At 40.2% G+C, this 13,870-nt stretch overlaps 1 protein-coding gene across 3 annotated transcripts in view; it reads right to left on the bottom strand.

Moving 5' to 3' along the window:
- LRRC7 (leucine rich repeat containing 7) overlaps nt 1–12,374 on the bottom strand; it is a 615,708-nt gene extending 603,334 nt beyond the window's left edge. Inside the window, exon 1 of one of the 3 annotated variants that reach the window (XM_069565050.1) lies at nt 11,046–12,374. In XM_069565050.1, the coding sequence (XP_069421151.1) occupies nt 11,046–11,047 (2 nt within the window). In that variant the 5' untranslated portion in view covers nt 11,048–12,374. The remainder of the gene's footprint in view (nt 1–11,045) is intronic. The other 2 variants (XM_069564900.1, XM_069564988.1) reach the window with 2 other exon arrangements.
- Between the last annotated feature and the right edge of the window lie 1,496 nt (nt 12,375–13,870).

The raw sequence follows: 13,870 nt of genomic DNA, 5'->3' as shown, positions 1-13,870 counted from the left end.
AGTCGGAGACATTCAAGGGATAAGTGAAACCATTCATTCACATAACATGCATTTTTTCTGCATTATGCTGTGAACTAATTTGCTGGCAATAAAAAATCAAGTGTGCTAGTTCTGGAGAAAGCCACTTGAACAATTACTTAAGGAAGCTAAGAATGGTGCATATTCACATTTTGAAGAATCCCTGAAAGACCAGTTTAGAGCGATCTTGGGTGCTTCAGCAATATGTGAACCGTGAACTCCCTGACGTTCAAGTTGGTTTTAGAAAAGGCAGAGGAACCAGAGATCAAATTGCCAACATCCGCTGGATCATGGAAAAAGCAAGAGAGTTCCAGAAAAACATCTATTTCTGCTTTATTGACTATGCCAAAGCCTTTGACTGTGTGGATCACAAGAAACTATGGAAAATTCTGAAAGAGATGGGAATACCAGACCACCTAACCTGCCTCTTGAGAAATCTGAATGCAGGTCAGGAAGCAACAGTTAGAACTGGACATGGAACAACAGCCTGGTTCCATATCGGGAAAGAAGTACACCAAGGCTGTATATTGTCACCCTACTTATCTAACTTATATGCAGAATACATCATGAGAAACACTGGGCTGGATAAAGCACAAGCTGGAATCAAGATTGCCGGGAGAAATAACAGTAACCTCAGATATGCAGATGATACCATCCTTATTGCAGAAAGTGAAGAAGAACTAAAGAGCCTTGATGAAAGTGAAAGAGGAGAGTGGAAAAGTTGGCATAAAACTCAACATTCAGAAAAATAAGATCATGGCAACCAGTCCCATCACTTCATGGCAGATAGATGGGGAAACAGTGTAAACAGTGGCAGACTTTATTTTTTGGGCTCCAAAATCACTGCAGGTGGTGCCTGCAGCCGTGAAATTAAAGACGCTTACTCCTTGGAAGAAAAGTTATGACCAACCTAGATAGCATATTGAAAAGCAGAGACATTACTTTGCCGACTAAGGTCCGTCTAGTCAAGGCTATGGTTTTTCCAGTGATCATGTATGGATGTGAGAGTTGGACTGTGAAGAAGGCTGAGCGCTGAAGAATTGATGCTTTTGAACTGTGGTGTTGGAGAAGACTCTTGAGAGTCCCTTGGACTGCAAGGAGAGCCAACCAGTCCATTCTGAAGGAGGTCAACCCTGGGATTTCTTTGGAAGGAATGATGCTAAAGCTGAAACTCCAGTACTTTGGCCACCTCATGGGAAGAGTTGACTCATTGGAAAAGACCCTGATGCTGGGAGGGATTGGGGGCAGGAGGAGAAGGGGACGACTGAGGATAAGATGGCTGGATGGCATCACGGACTCAATGGACGTGAGTCTGAGTGAACTCCGGGAGATGGTGAGGAACAGGGAGGCCTGGTGTGCTGCGGTTCATGGGGTCGCAAAAAGTAGGACACGACTGAGCGACTGAACTGAACTGAACTGGGTGATCTCACAAATCACGTAAGTTGAAGGTTAAAGGTTTGATCTTTTTCTTTTTTAAAAGATTACCAAAGAACTCTAAAGTTTCATTATTGTTGTCTATATATTTTCATTTGACTAGGCTCTCTAAAAAAGAAGGTACCAACATAACAGTAATCTTTACTCAGCTTAAGGACAAATTTCTCACTTGTCTCAGACCTAGAAGAGTATAAAACTTTTTAAGTAGCATCATAGAGTTTTTGTTGTCTTCCTTTTCGGTATGAATACTGGAAACTATTATATTAGTTTTATACTGTGAGCCCACTAGACTATAACTCTTGACGCGTTAAAATGTTCTACTTTTTATACCAAAATATACCATTTTACCTATTATTAACAATATTAAAAACATTAAGTGACATTTAAGACAAGAATATATTCATTCATATTCCTAGAATCCAAATTCAACTTTCTTTTTCGGCCTTCCTATTTATTTTCACACATTATCATACAAAGAAATTCTATCTGAAAAAAGAAGATTAAGAATATATTCCGTTCTAAAAATCATGGATAAATTTACATGTGTAAAGAAGACATGTACCCTTAAGGTTTGGGGCTGCCTTAGTCACATGCAGAGCCAAAAGGGGTGACAAGTACATCCACAAGACTGACTGCAAAGGGACTGATATTATTTCATTCGCAGTCGGCATTATACCATGTATTCACAGCTGAATTTATACTAATACATGTAGAGAAGATATATGGGATTCCCAGGTGGCTCCCTGGTAAAGAATCCACTGGTCAATGCAGGAGATGCAGGAGACGTGGGTTTGATCCTTGGGTCAGGAAGATCTCCTGGAGAAGGAAATTGCAACCTGCTCCAGTATTGTTGCCTGAATAATTCCATGGACAGAGGAGCCTGGTGGGCTACAGTCTATAGGGTCACAAAGAGTCGGACATGCCTGAGTGACTGAGCACCCTGGGCTTGGCTCAGGGAGTGTATTTAGAATGGGATGCATATAGAGTGTACCGAGGACTGAGTTCAATATATAGACAATTGTATTTAGAAAAAACAAACATTAAACACTTAATACAAACAGTGCTCTTTTTATTCATTAGCACATTTTAGACTTTAAGACAAATGCATTCTCAATCACACATCTTCCTAGTTTTTCCAATATATTTTTGTAAATGAGCATACACCCATCTATTAATTAATATATTTATTAACTCTTCATAATTATTTAGTAACTATATTAATAAGCATTAATAAAGCTTATTTTTCTTCATAATTTTTATATAGAAAATAAATATGTGTTGCAGTTCTAGTAGTTTCTTTCTACACCAAAGTCCAAAAGTACATCACCATTGCACCTCTTCCCTTGTTCATTTCCCACTTTGGCTTACTATGTTTATTTCAGCAGCTTGCATTTTGTCTGCAGAAAGCAAACCTTAGTTTTATCGAGATAGAAAAAGCAAGCAAGTAAGAAAACAAGCAAGCTAGCAAGCAAAGAAGCAAACACAAAACACCCTCACTTCTTCTAGTACCTGTCTAAATAGCTTCTCTTTAAATAGCACTGGATACTTTGTAAGATAAAACATGTATTAATATGAAGGTAGTTCAAACCCTGGACGGATAAAGGTTGGCATCTTGTCTTATCTTTAACACCCAGTCTTAGGACATTCAGATTTTGTCATGTAAAATGTTGTGTGGGATTATATTCACAGATACAGAAATATGTTCCGTTCTATCACACCCACGAGTCCCAGAACAGTACACTGAAAGCTGGCATGAATATGATCCATTCCACAAATGAAAAGCATAGCTAATCTACTGATAGGTAATGAACTACTTTAGTCACTAATTTTTTCTTCAGTTTTAAATATTATTGCTATACTAAGAAATTTCATTTGTCTTTAAAATAGTTATTAGATGTGGCTATTAAGTACATCTTGCTAAATAAATGTTTGTTTGTAGATATTTCTATATGCCTTTATATAAGCCAAATACATATTTTAAGTGAAAGTGTTAGTCGCTCAGTCATGCCCAACTCTGCAATCCCATGGATTGCAGCCCACAAGGTTCCTCTGTCCATGGGATTTTCCAGGCAAGGATATTGGAGTGGTTTGTGATTTCCTTCTCCAAGGGATCTTCCCCACCCAGGGATCGAACCTGGGTCTCCTGCACTGCAGGCAGATTCTTTACAGACTGAGCTACCAGGAAAGGCTGTACATCATAATTTCAAAAATATTTTATAGTTGTTGTTAATATGCTTTGTAGTAGGTTCAAAAACACTTGCCTTAAGTTTCCCAATAACTGAAGATTCTAGATAAAATGGATTCAGAATTTAAGCATTAGAGAAAGCATTAAACAAGAACATTTGTTTCAAATTTGTCTCATGAAAGAACAGAGAATTCCTTTCTTTAAAGTCATAACAGTCATAACATAACAGATAAACAGATATTTAGCAGCAAGAGGGAACTTATTATTTCAAAAGGCCCTTCAAAATATAATTTGTAATGCAAAAAAATTAATAGAAATGAATATGCTTTTAAATGTTCTAGCTGTATCATATTTTGCTTTCCTGATCAAAAATCTTTCCTAATCAATATTCAAGGCAATGTTTTACAGAAATGCCTAACCTTACTTTAAGGAATTATTGATTTTTGGTAAGAAAAATCATTGATTAATGCTTTAATGTAATTAGCAAATTTAGAAGGAAATTAATTCATTTAAAAGGAATTGAACGTTTTCCATTATCTGATATTTAGTTGGCATTATTCTAAATAGATCAGTAATTTTAAAGAACATTTTTAACTTTCATTAAAAAGAATATAGTATCAAAACTTTAATGTTAGTGAAATTAATTCCATATTTCTTAAATAATGGTAACTTTTTAAAAATAGAATACTTCATAGATGTTAAATGTATAGAATTAAACTGCCTAGACAGTCAAATCAAAATGGAAAGATAAGGCAATTGTCCAAAACACTTAGGCCAAATGAAACCTCAGGCCAAAATAAAATGAGAAAGAAGTGTATCTTGGGTGGGTCATCTTGTTGGCTGACTTCATGAACCTAATTTATCAGATTAAGGTTCTTTTCCCTATTTTCCTTTGCTAAGGTGTAAAAACTTAAGTGGTCCAAGGGTATGGTTTTAGTGGCAGAAGTTGGGAGTGAAGCGCTCTGGCTCTATTTGTTTCTCTCACCAACATATGTGTAACCTTGTACAAGAAGGCAAACTTATCTGTACTTAGTTTCCTCTTTTGTAAAATAAGACCCTCTAAAGTCTTTTCCATCTCTGAAAAGTTATGAACTCATGAGATAGTAAGATGACAGCTATGTGAGAGTACATATTATAAAATAGAGCAATTACAGCTATATGTGTATGTGTGTGGTATGCTCGATGTTCAACAATATTATATTACCCTAAGGACACTGCTAATATTTAACAATCATGGAAGCTGAAATAGGTATTTGATTTAATTACAATAGCTTTTATAATTGCCTTAAGAAATTAATTACACTTGAAGTAGGGAAGAACATTTTTTCACGCCTTGAGTTACATTGACTCAGAATGACACAGAGTAAATATTCAATGTGTTGTCAGTGCTAACACTATGAGGTTTGAGATACATCTCCATCCTTCATAACTCTGTAGGTTGCCTACTCACAGTAAGAAGTGCAATGGTGAATGTACTGGATGCAGAACCCTTAATCAGTTAACATTTAAGAAGTCTGTTATTTACACTGTTAAGTTATTTTAGCTACACCATTTGCATTACATTAATCCTTTAAATTCAGCTGACACATTTTAGCTTTGTGTCCATTACTCACCTTTTTAGTGCAACAAATACCCTCATAACATTTAGGCACTATTTCAATAAGGTTCATTCCCTGCCTTTTCTTCCATTAGCAAATAATTTGATAATGCAGACAGCCATCTATAAAATATTTTTCCACTACACAAATATATCTTTATATCTTTCAATATCATAATAGCATAAAAGCTTATTTTTTCTTCTTGGGGAATTAAGTCAAATAGCTTTCTTAGACTGTTTTTCACATCTTTTTCTCTGTTAGCTCTGTATTCCACAGTACCACTTTCTTTTCTTTCTCCCTGTGAAAATCTCACAATGATTGTACTTACACTATCAGTATTTTTCTTTTCAGGTCACCTACCTCATCTGTATTGTATAATTGAAACCTATAGCTTCTCATTTCTTCTTATACTGTCTTACTTCTTGAAGAGCACAAAATTTAATTCTCTCTCTCTGCACACATACACACACACACACACACGTATCCTGAAATTCCCATGTTCTTAATAAATTTGTTATTCTATCACCTTGGCCCCAGTATCACTATTACCTAAGGTTAAAGATGTTCTCAAAGTACTGAACTTGATGTACAGCAAAAATATACTGATGTAACTGAAGAAACTGCCTCACTAAGAAAGAGGAAAGTGAAGTCTTTAAACAATGTTAAGTATCTATTCTAGTATTAAAATATTTAAACAGATCATGCCAATGCTAATATAAATTTTAATACTTCATCTCTGATAAATACTATTGCTTCCATGTTTATTAAAGTAAAATAATATTATTGTATAGAGATTTTTAAGTAATTTATCAAGCAGTAAACCATATAATGAAAGGGAGTATATGTAGGAAATCTTTGGGTTATTAAATTTATTTAATAGTTTTTCATGTGTCATTGAATGACAAATGATAATTTTTCTGTTATGGTTAATAATTTAAATAGCATACATGATACCTCTCTAGGGATTTATATATCAAATATATCATCACTGTTTCAAAGTAGATATGACAGCTATTGACCCAAAATTGCTTTATTGAAAACTTCCTTAATGAGCTTTTATATGACAGGTTCTACGAGTTTATTAAATGTTTCTGTCATGAGTTAATTATGCCAGGAAGACAAGCAGCAGCATTTCCTATACCAATATTAAAAGATGACCACAAAAGTAATGTGGTACATTATTGCCATATATGTTGATAACTTTGAAAAGCTGTTTCAAAATATTGTTTTCTTTATTCATTAGGAAATAATTCAATGACCTACAGATTTCAGTTATTTAACAAGCACCACTTTTCGCCTATGAGGGAGAAGACATGGTATGGAGGAAAAGGTACAGGAGACAAATCTGAATTTAAATCTTCATCACTTTCTATTTAATAGCTTTGTGACATGAACTTATCACTTCTGTCTTTGAATCTAAACATTCTAATTTTTCAAATGGTGATAATATTGCTTCTTTAAAGATTATCTGGAAATAAGCACCTGACTTAGGAACTGGTAGCTGTTACTGTAATTATGCAGTATGTTAAGAGAAGCCAGACGATCAGGGTTGGCTCTTGGGCACAAAAGCTCGTGAATTTTAAGCATATCAATTAATTCCAAAATAGGAAAGAAATATATTTCTTATTTAAATAGCATACCTTAAAAGCATATTCCATCACTACATATAACCACGTATACACACACACACTACTATGGAAAACCTGACTTGTACCAAAAAGTTTATGTTGCACTCCTCTAAAAGGTACCATCTGTCTTATTATTTGCTATGTATTAGAATTATAAATTAGGAATTATCACTACTTCTATTTTCAGCATTAAAGGAGACTTGTTTGTATTACCAAATCACATGTTAATTTTGGAAGTATAATACATTTGGTTTTCTTAATTTTCTTTCACTATCTCAGGATAATTCATTAGAGTATTTTCTATAAAAACATGAATATTTCTAATGATTAAAGCCTGATTCACAAAACATGGTTAAAAACTTTGTAAAGGGAAAATATTACTGATTTATGGCCATCATTTTCCAAATATTGCTGACTTATGGTACCACTTTTAAATCTGAGTTTTCATTGACAATTCACGAATCAATATTTTAAACATATGTACAAAACCTATCATCTAGGAATCTCTTTTCTGATTTTGTAGTCCCTCAGAGTATAATTTAATAGCAACACTATATGGTCAAACTGCTGCTTGATACTAAAATTCCCTAATCCTGAGGCATTAAAAACCCTCTATTGAATACTGATGTAGTAAAGAGCTTCAAAGAGAAAAATGTCAAGGTTCTAGGAAGATCCCAGAATCATCTTCAGTATGTTCTTCCTTGGAGATATGAATCACTTACTGGTCAGCTGGCTTGGCACAAACTGAAGGTCTGTTTTTTGTCATAGATGTGAATTAATGTTTCCCCCAAAGTCATCTTGCAAATTCACGTGACTGACTAGACCCAGTCAAAAAGAAATGTGGATGATACTCTACAAAGCAGCCATTGTTACTGGAGAGACCCAAACAAGTAATGTCTTTTTGTCTTTTATTAATTATTATACTCAACAAATGGCACATGTTCTCTAAATGAGAAATTTTCCAAAAAATATGAAATAATTTATGTAAAGGAAAAAAAGGGAACAAGGATCCAGAAATAACTCAGATGGTAATTTAGTAGTAGTTGATTACTCTTTGTGTACTCTGTTAATTTGGGTATAAAATGAAATGATAATATCATCGAATGAGGGATCCACTCATATTGAAGCAAAAGTCATCAAAAGATAAAATTATAGTAAAAATAGGTGTAATTTTGATACATCAACATATCTTCAAATTTTCAAGTGTTTTAAAAAGGTGACTATTTTAAGTCATTAAAAAAAAAACTAGGTTTTTACATCAAGTATTACCATGGACTACAAACTGCAAATGAGAGAGATCTAAGAAATGCTCTGAGAATTAACACTATGTGGATAATACTGTCATTTAATGACTTTATAATCGCTAAAAATTCAGTGATATTAATTTCCATCTTTGCAATCTTTAAAAAATAAAAAACACACCAAAATACAGACACGCAAAACACTTCAAGCTACGTTTTGAATTTTATAAAGGAAGCAGAAGAATTTAAAGCTTATAAACAAAAGTGAAATGGGATTTTAGTTGAGAAAATTTTAATGCCAGCCTAAAGCAGCCCTAAAATTCAGAATAAAACATGGCTACTGTAACAGAAACAGGTTTATTTCTTTAGGAAGTGGTTTCTAATTCTGAAGCTGCAAATGTGCAGGCACACGTGATGGGGAATGTAAGGGTTGCCATGGAAGTACACATCTTTTCTTGGACAGTCAAGTCTTTTTAAAAATGCATAAAGAACTTTCACTTCATAATATGCCATGGAAATTGACTCTGCTTTCCTTACCAACATATTAGTATGATGCAATGCAACACAGTACAGAAATAACCCACATTTTAAAAAACTTCGACCCAGTAAGATCGCTTATAAAACATGGAGTGAAAAATGAAATAAGAAATCTCCAAGTCGGAGAACTAATTGTGGGTCTAGAACAAATTCTAATTCCATTAAATTAATAAATAATCACACCTCAGGACATTCCACAGGCCTGATGATACACTTCCTGGGCGTCCAAATGCAAACATCACTAAACATCACTCTCGACATACTTTGGTCTTATGCCTTATTTTTAAGGAAAAATAAAATCATTCCTACATTCCTACTTTCTCAACGGTTTCCAAGAAGCAAGGAACAGACTCTGCTCTACTGCCTTTTGCCCAAAATCCCCTGGAGGTTCTCTTAAGAGTCTGTGAAGTCAGCTCAAGACGCCTGGATGGAGGCGTGACACTTGGACTGGGGAGGTGGCAGAATCTGTTGAGAAACGCAGCAGGTTCTGAGGCGCTAGAGAACCCACGTGTACAGGGCCTGGGGAACTTTTCCGCTACGTCTCCCGGAAGGAAGGTCTCACTTTTAAATAGGGGGCTAGCGGCGGCGAGGAGCTGGGTGGGTGGAAGGTGGGCAGGAAAATAGGAGAGGTGGTGGCGAAGCAGAAGGTTCAATCCCTTCGCAGGTATCTACTTGTGCTTCCCCACATTCTAGGCTCTCCCTCATCAACTTTATTATTTTTCCGTTTTACAGGAGGGTTTAAGCAATAGGGATGCTGAGCATCTCATAGGCTCAGTCAGGAACAAAGAAAACCGAGTTCCTAATACTGTATCTCTCCCGCTGGAGATCACGTGTCCTGCTTTCGCTGGAATGCACTCTTCTCGCCCACGCTATAAAATCTCTATGGTGCTTAGAAATTTTACCCACGTTAAAATATGCTCACTTATGAATTGCTTTTTATCTACCAAGAGAACCACATTTCAACGTACACAGGTACACATTTACGTGGTGACCCAGTTACCACTGCAGGTGAATTCTGTGTTGAAAGTGTATTGGGAAAGTAATGGAAAAGAGCAGGTGGAAGATCGTGTCTCACTGAGCGCACCCTGCCCTCCCCCGTTTTCTAATTTCTTTTGAAGAAGTTCGAAAGGAACGTGGGAGTCGTGGGAGTCGCAGATGGTTCCTTTTTGAAGCCGATTCCTGGGAGTTGTGAAAGTGACCCCTTCCCTTCTCTGCCTGGCGCTGCGCCCTCTCGCCCAGCCCTCTCGCTTTGTGACTTGATGGGGAGGAGACAGTAAGGGAGAGGGCGGAGGCGGGTCCTTTATGCAGACCTGATGGCCAAGAAGTATTATAATAAGGCAGTTTTGCAGCTATCTCCATTATCATGAAGTCATACTATTTAAAAAGACATTCTGTAAAAGTCCCATCCCCTATTCCCATTCTTGACTCTGCAAACTGTAAAGACAGGAGAACCTTTGGCACCCGATTTAATTGTCCGTGAGCTAAGGTGCTATTATTACCCTGATGCTAATGTGCTTTCCTCCCTCTTTCCACGTAGGACCCAAAACTAGTCCTGCATCCTTAATGACTGAAAGAAGGATGCAAGATGCTGAAGGGGGCCCAGCGCTGGGATTGGGAATAGCGCTGCTTCACCAGCTTCTCCGAGCAACACAAAGGAGATGTGTGGGCTGGAGTTGTTGAGCTTAGGGGAAGGAGACATCGCTTTCCCTGACTCCCGGGAAGAAGGGCTTCGCTCCATCGCTCCCCTACTTCTTTTGGTCCTCCAGTCTTTTATACTCTTTCTTCCCCTTCATCCCCTCCCCAAAACCCCACCCTATCCCTTCAGTTCCCAATGGCATAAAGGTCTTCTAATTATATTTTTCAAACAAATAGGCATCACACAGTAATACTATAGCTTTTAAGATAAAGGGACAAACGTGACCTGCCACAAGTGTGTGTGTGAGAGAAAGAGAGAGACAGAGAACCAATATCAAAGGAGCGCTTCATCCTTCAGACACCTCCGGAAAAAGCTGACTGGAGATATTCAGATAATAAAGAACTGTGATCAACCTCAACCTCAATCGTCGGTCTCAGCACCAGCACCCAAAATCGCTCTTTGCCTTCCTTTTCGCAATATGTAACCCTTTAAGCTCACCCGCCAGCCCAGGCCACTTGGCACTCCCCAGCACCCGCAACAGCAAGCACGCGATTCTAAATGCCCCGCAATCTACCACATCCTCGCCACCTCCGCGGGCCAGCGGGCGAGCAGCTCCCAGGGAGCGCTGAAGGCTCGGGTTCTCCTAACCCCCACCCCCGTTCCGTCGGCCACCTGGGTCCCTCACCTAGGGCGCTCACTGTCGCTGAGGCCACAAGCGGCGAGGCCCCCGCGACCCCCTTGGCCCCGGAGCAATATTATCCTACTCACATCGCCGGCGGGAGAAACTGCCCATGAGGTTCCGGAGAAAGTGAATCGTGCAGCTGCCGAGGGTTATTCCTTAAAGTGTCCGGGGTCCGCAGTAGAGTGGGCACGAGGGACCTCGGAGGAGAGGAGGGGTGAAGGAGGAGAAGAGAAGGAGAAAGCGGGGATTCCAGGCAGCTGCCACGTTAGACCATGATGCTGGTGCCCTTCAGGTGGACAGCTGGAGAGGTTTCCGCGGGAAGCGGCCGAGGGGAAGCCCGAAGCGCTGGCGGGGGAGGCAGGAGCGCATCCACTCCCCAGCTTCCGCCTGCCTTGCGCGCCGCGCTAGCGACCGCAGCAGCAGAGGCGGCCGCGGCGGTGGCGGAGGCGCAGCTCCCTCCCCACCCCAGAAGGCTCCACAGACAATAAATCCTGGGAGGAGAAGAGACGAGCCAAAGAGGCGAATCTTGCACCCAACTCCGTAAAACCCCGTGCCCGCTGCCGCGCCTCTCCTGGGCGAGGATCCCCGGGGACCCAGGAAGCAGCGGGCGGTTCGGAGGGGCAGTGCGCTCCCGCGGCTGCAGGCGACGGTGGAGTGGGCGGGTGCAGGTCCCTCCGGTGAGAACTCGCTGCGCAGGGGCTGACTGTCCGTGGCTTCAAGCCCGGGGTTCTCCCGGAGTGGGGTCCTCCTCGGTGCAGTGGCTTGGTGCACAGGTGCCTGGATTGGCAGTCGAGGAGGCGCTGCTCCTGGCTCTTGGCTGTCTCCCTGATCTCCCCGCCCCCTCTCTTATTTTTCCCACCCCCTTTTCCGACGACACCAGCTGCAGCAGCCTCAAAGTGCTAAAACCTGTCAAGGAGATTTTCCAGCAATAGGGAAGGGGGTGACCACTTTCACAGTCCTCGGCTCCTTTTCGGGATCCTCTCCTGCCCCTCTGACCTCTACTCGGGCTCCCCCAAATTGTGAGAAGCAAATTCCCAGTCCCGTGGAGTACTGAAATGGTTGCCTTCTCCCGGCTCTGGCTGTTTTTTGTAAAGAACGGGACGACTGGTCGAGCTCTCCGGGGTCTTTCAATCGCCCGCTGGGCTTCAAGCAGGTGCTCGAGGCACGGCGCCTCCGGGCAGCGCGCGGCCGCCGGCTCTTCCTGCAGCTCAACCGGCCCGTGGCGCTCCGGCGGCCCCGGCGCGGCGTCCTGCAGCGCGGGCGACTCCGCCGCACCAGCGCCTCCGGGCCTCTGCGCCTTCCCGAGCGCCCCGCATCCGCACCGGCTCGGTGACGCTGCGCCGGTGGCTCCGCAGGCTGCCGCTCCTGCTATCTCAGCAAAGAGGCGCCCGGGAGCGCCTCCTCGGGGTTTCCTCCCCCCCCCCCGCCTTCCGGCTGCAGGTTGTTGGCTGCCAAGGAGAAAAGTCTCTGCTAGCGGTTCAGTCTCTTCACATCAGTCAAGGCAACGACCTTTGTGCCTGCTCTCGAGTTCCCTTCTCCTTCTGGGGCCCGGGTGGCTGCCCTGGGTGTGCACAAAATTAGAAGGGGTTTTCCAACCACCCTTCACGCTTCCATCCCCTCTCCTCAGGCCAGGAACACGCATTCTCACACTCAGGCACATTCATCTCCTCTCTCACGTAAAGGCACACACAGACATATAAAGTCTCACACGTCTTTAAACTCCCCAAAGGAGCAATATGTTAAGAAACCCCTATTGACGAGGCTGGTGCTATATTTAGACTTCTCTTTTATTCTCTGAACCCAACAGGTCAATTCTCTCTTTAAAATAAGATTTATCATCCTGAAATCATTTTTTTTTCCTTTTCTTGGATTACAGGGGCTATAAGCTTTTCGTTTCCTCATGATAAGTGAGAATGTCCCTTCATCTCTCTACATCGCTAATACAGTAGACGTCATGATGTTCAGATGGCACTCCAGTGGATGCAAATTCACAGTTTACTAAAAAGAAAATGCATTTGCTCATATTCTTGGATTTGCAATACTAAAATCTTCAAGGTCAAAAGCCATCTTTTCCGGCTGCTAAGGGTTGTCTAGGAAGAGACTTGGGAGATTGACACCTAATCAGCAGAGTACCAAAAATGATTATTTTCCACTTTACCTGGGCCATGAAAGAGGGGTGACTTTTAAGGATAACTTTCCAGTGTATCATATTATTTGCATGTAAAAGGAAAAAGGAATAAAAGCATATTTTTAAAAGCCAGGTCATTTTAAAAGTGAGTTATAAAACACCACCAAGAAAGGGTTCTGAAAGGGCAAGGAAACAAACAAAAAAAAAAATTAAGGACAAATTTTTTTTTAATTTTTATTTTTACTTTATTTTACTTTGCAATACTGTATTGGTTTTGCCATACATTGACATGAATCCGCCACAGGTGTACATGAGTTCCCAATCCTAAACCCCCTCAAAAAAGCAAATTTTTGAATTGAGCTCTCTAGGGCTCTGCTTTTTCACCCACAGTTTTATTCTTATAAACATATGCCACATCTCAGTGTTTCAGCTGGACAGTGATATGAAAATTTTTAGGTTACAATTGAAAATCTAAAAATAAATAAATAACCTCACACAACAATTATACAGCTGTATCAATACTGTTATAGGTTTGCAGTTCTTTTGGATGCAGTTTGCACATAACTTTCACATATATCCATTATTCAATCATTTCCTAAAACTGTTTAGTGGACAATATTTTCCCACACTTATTGGAAGGGCACAAGGCTCATCTCAGAAATGTACCCAATTGCCCTGCACCTGAACTCAGAATTTCTTATTTTAACTCCAGGATTTAACTCCCTTTTACCAAAATATTTTACAAAAAAATTCTGTATGTAAAATCGCAGCCAATTATGAGGA

The sequence above is a fragment of the Ovis canadensis genome, chromosome 1 (assembly GCF_042477335.2).
Source record: "Ovis canadensis isolate MfBH-ARS-UI-01 breed Bighorn chromosome 1, ARS-UI_OviCan_v2, whole genome shotgun sequence".
NCBI lineage: Eukaryota > Metazoa > Chordata > Mammalia > Artiodactyla > Bovidae > Ovis > Ovis canadensis.
The sequence above is the reverse complement of the archived record's forward strand: the minus strand, read 5'-3'. Positions and strand labels throughout refer to the sequence as shown.